This window comes from Ipomoea nil, unplaced genomic scaffold (assembly GCF_001879475.1).
Source record: "Ipomoea nil cultivar Tokyo-kokei standard unplaced genomic scaffold, Asagao_1.1 scaffold2353, whole genome shotgun sequence".
Lineage (NCBI taxonomy): Eukaryota > Viridiplantae > Streptophyta > Magnoliopsida > Solanales > Convolvulaceae > Ipomoea > Ipomoea nil.
In genome coordinates, this window is record NW_017618781.1 from 1 (window position 1) to 3,453 (window position 3,453).

A 3,453-nucleotide genomic window follows, 5' to 3' on the forward strand; every position below is an offset into this window, starting at 1 on the left:
TTAATTCGTTGTCATTAAGGAAAAAATGACTAATCAGCAAATCTTTTGATTGAACGTGTTTTACTGTTTTATCATATTTGATCATCGTAATTTCTACTTCTACCTTCCCGGAGTTCATTCTCGGGAATCCATTGAAAATATTCCGTTGGATTCTTTCAATCTACTTTTTTTTATTAATACGAGCTCGTTTTGACATCAATATCAAGACATTTCTTATTTGATATAGCTATTTTGCCGCAAGTATTTTTACGGTTAAGAAGACAATTGGTTCTTGTTACAGATCGTGTATGAATTTACTATAAACTATTATCCTTTTAAATTTTGTGATTTTACTTAATTAAGTCATGGGGAAGTTATGATTTAATGAAAACTGTGATGCGGGTAGCATGCAATGGATGTTCTGAACCTTTTGGCAGGCTGCATATTGCTACAATTTGTCTATTTTTTGGGGATACATGTTTGACTTTGGTTTTTCTACTGGTTGGCGTACAGTTTTATTATAATATATAGCTCAAACTAAACATTTGCGGTATGACATATTCGGGTGTTGATAATTCTTTTTTTTTTTTTCCCCCCCGCAGCTGACCGGAGGCAAGAGAGTGGTGGGCACGGGTGGGTACATCAGTTATACCAGTCAAATAATTGTGGCTACCGTGATAGTTGCAATTACCCCCAGCTGGTGGTTTACCGATTTCAACACGAATTTAAAAAGCGCAGAAGGGGTTGCATTTCTATGATGACCTATGCGAGAACATGTGGCCTTCTCTTGTGGGCAAGGCCACACTAAAGCGATGGCCGTGATGGCAAGTTACAACATGTTATTTGTTATGCAACCGAGAAGGCGTAAAAGGTGGCGGTAGAAGCACCCAAAACCAGTAGAGGGTGGCAGTGGTGGTCCGAGCACTCAACGTAGGAGACGAGTATCTAACAGGGTTAATTGCAACGCTCGAATTTGCATCACAAAAGACAAAGGTGCGGGCTTCATTGTCAGTATTTTTGTTCCCGAACACACCACCGCATGTGCTCCGAGCCTTCGAAACTGTTTATGCGAATCAACAGAAAACTGGACGTGGCCCAGCAAGCGTTCCTTACGAATTGTATTAAAGTTAACGTGGGTGGGTCTAAAGGCTTCCGATTATACAAGGAATCAGTGGGGTCGTTCGCCAACGTTGGTGCAACAGAAACGGAGTTCCATAATTTCAAACGGGACCTCCAGTCATACGTTGCCGATAAGGACGGAGAGATGATCATTGCAATGTTTAACCAAAACATGACGTCTGTGAGAACTTTTTCTTTGATTACTATCTTGATGAAGGAAACCATGTTGCGCGTCTTTTTTGGGCTGACCACACCGGGCGTCAAAATTTTTTGAGTTTCGGTGATGTGATTTCTTTTGATGCAACGTATGGTACGAATAGGTATGTCAACGTTACACCGTTCATTCTGTGCATGCTAATCATACTGAAATGTAGTAGTCACTTAATATTGTTTTTGTGAATTTTTTGTATTGTTCATGTTAAGTGCACGTTGGTGACATGTTAGTGGGAATTGGGCGGCGTCCGAATCACTAAATTTGTTGCCACCATGCTAACGTGTGAACTCGTTGTATTGCAGGTACAGTTTGGTGTTCATACCTTTTACCGGAGTAGACCATCACAAACGGTGCATTACGTTTGCTGGTGGGTTGGTAACTCGAGAAGACACTGACTCATACGTGTGGGTCCTGGAGAGATTTAAAACAGCAATGGGAAAGAGCCCCTTGTGCGTCGTAACTGATGAAGATCCGGCTATGAAGAGTGCTATTGCACGAGTACTGCCAGAGTGCCGTCATCGTTACTGCATGTGGCATATCATGACCAAAGTGAGTGAGAAGTCAGGGGCTGAACTATCAAAAGATCAGAATTTCCGTAACCAGCTTAACAACATTGTGTGGAATGAGACCATTAGCATTGATGATTTTGAAACGCAATGGCAGTCATTAATGGAGAAGTACAACTTAACGGGCACCGATGGTTTACTAAATTATACACAGACCGGAGGTTTTGGATTCCTTCATATTTTTTAGATTTACCCATGAGCGGTGTTCTACGTACCACCTCGCGTTCAGAAGCGGAGAACAGTGCGTACCGGTAAAAACACACGCCCACATTGTAGTCTGGTCGAGTTCTACGTGCAATTTGAGAGCGTCCTAGAAACTCAACGGCACAGACAAAGTAAATTAAATGCTGAGAGTGAAGGGTCCTTGCCTGATTTCAAAACTCCTTTAGCATTGGAGCGACACATGGCGCAGGTATTTACCTTAACAGTGTTTTATGAGCTCCAGGTAGAGATCGAAGCTGCATGTTTTTATTGCAGTGTTGTGGGGATCCATGCATATGGTGAGTGCATCCGTTACGACATTAGAGGGGAGTACAACGTTGTCCATACTGTTGAATATACCCCGTCTTTGACTATTGCGACATGTAGCTGCAAGTTGTTTGAAAGATTGGGGTTTGTTTGCCGGCATATGTTTCTTGTGTTCAAAGATGCCGAAATGGTGAGCTTGCCATCGCGGTACATCGCAGCACGATGGTGTAAGCAAGAAGGACTAGCTAGCTGGTGTGCTCGATGTTCTGACTGCCCTCCTTTAGAAACTGTGCCTAGTCAGTTGTGGACTGAGATACACAATTGTGCCGTGATAGTTGGAAGCAATAAAGTGCGCCAAACGCGAATGCTACAGGTAATAAAAGAATTAAGAGACGAGTTTCTGGGCGATGGTATGGACGTTGACCCCCCAAAAGGAAACGGTGTTGCCATTGCAGCTTTGTGCGGTGTGGAGCCGCCGACGTCCATAATTATCAAACCGCCAGCTCAAGCAAAAAACAAAGGGACCGGCAAGCGAATTAAAAGCCAACGCGAGTTAGCTATTGAGAGGAGTGGCAAGGCTAGCAGAAAGTGCGGGGTGTGCGGCGAGTATGCACATCATAATGCCCGCAGCTGTCCGTTGAAGTGATTAGTGCGCCCAAACAGACATTACTGGTTATGATTAGATACATTGGGATTTTGGCTAATTTTATTAATTCTAGGTTTCTATCCTTTGTATTTGGTTATTAATAATGACTTTGGAGTGTTTGTCCATTTTATTAATTCTTTTTTTGAATGCTACTAGCTCTATTACATTGTAGTATCTGTTCATATACTTTCTCAACCTACTGAAACACAAAGAGCTAATAACGCCTCCACTGAGGCTCGAACTCACAATCTTCCAAATGGAAGTCCAACCCGGGTACCATTGGACCACATAGTCCTGGTCCATTTTATTAATTCATTCCTCTGGCGATTTTAGCTAATTTTATTAACTCTACGTTTATATCCTTTGTATCCGATTATTAATAATGACTTTGGAGTGCAGATGCATGTGTATCTGGTTATTAATAATGACTTTGGAGTGTTTGGAGTGTGTGTGGGGTCTGC

At 42.3% G+C, this 3,453-nt stretch overlaps 1 protein-coding gene across 1 annotated transcript; it reads left to right on the plus strand.

Annotated features, from left to right (window-relative positions):
* Window positions 1–2,281: 2,281 nt before the first annotated feature.
* LOC109152003 lies at window positions 2,282–2,992 on the plus strand. The gene has a single exon (XM_019299590.1). The coding sequence runs from the start codon at window positions 2,282–2,284 to the stop codon at window positions 2,990–2,992; it is 711 nt and encodes a 236-aa protein (XP_019155135.1).
* Window positions 2,993–3,453: the final 461 nt, after the last annotated feature.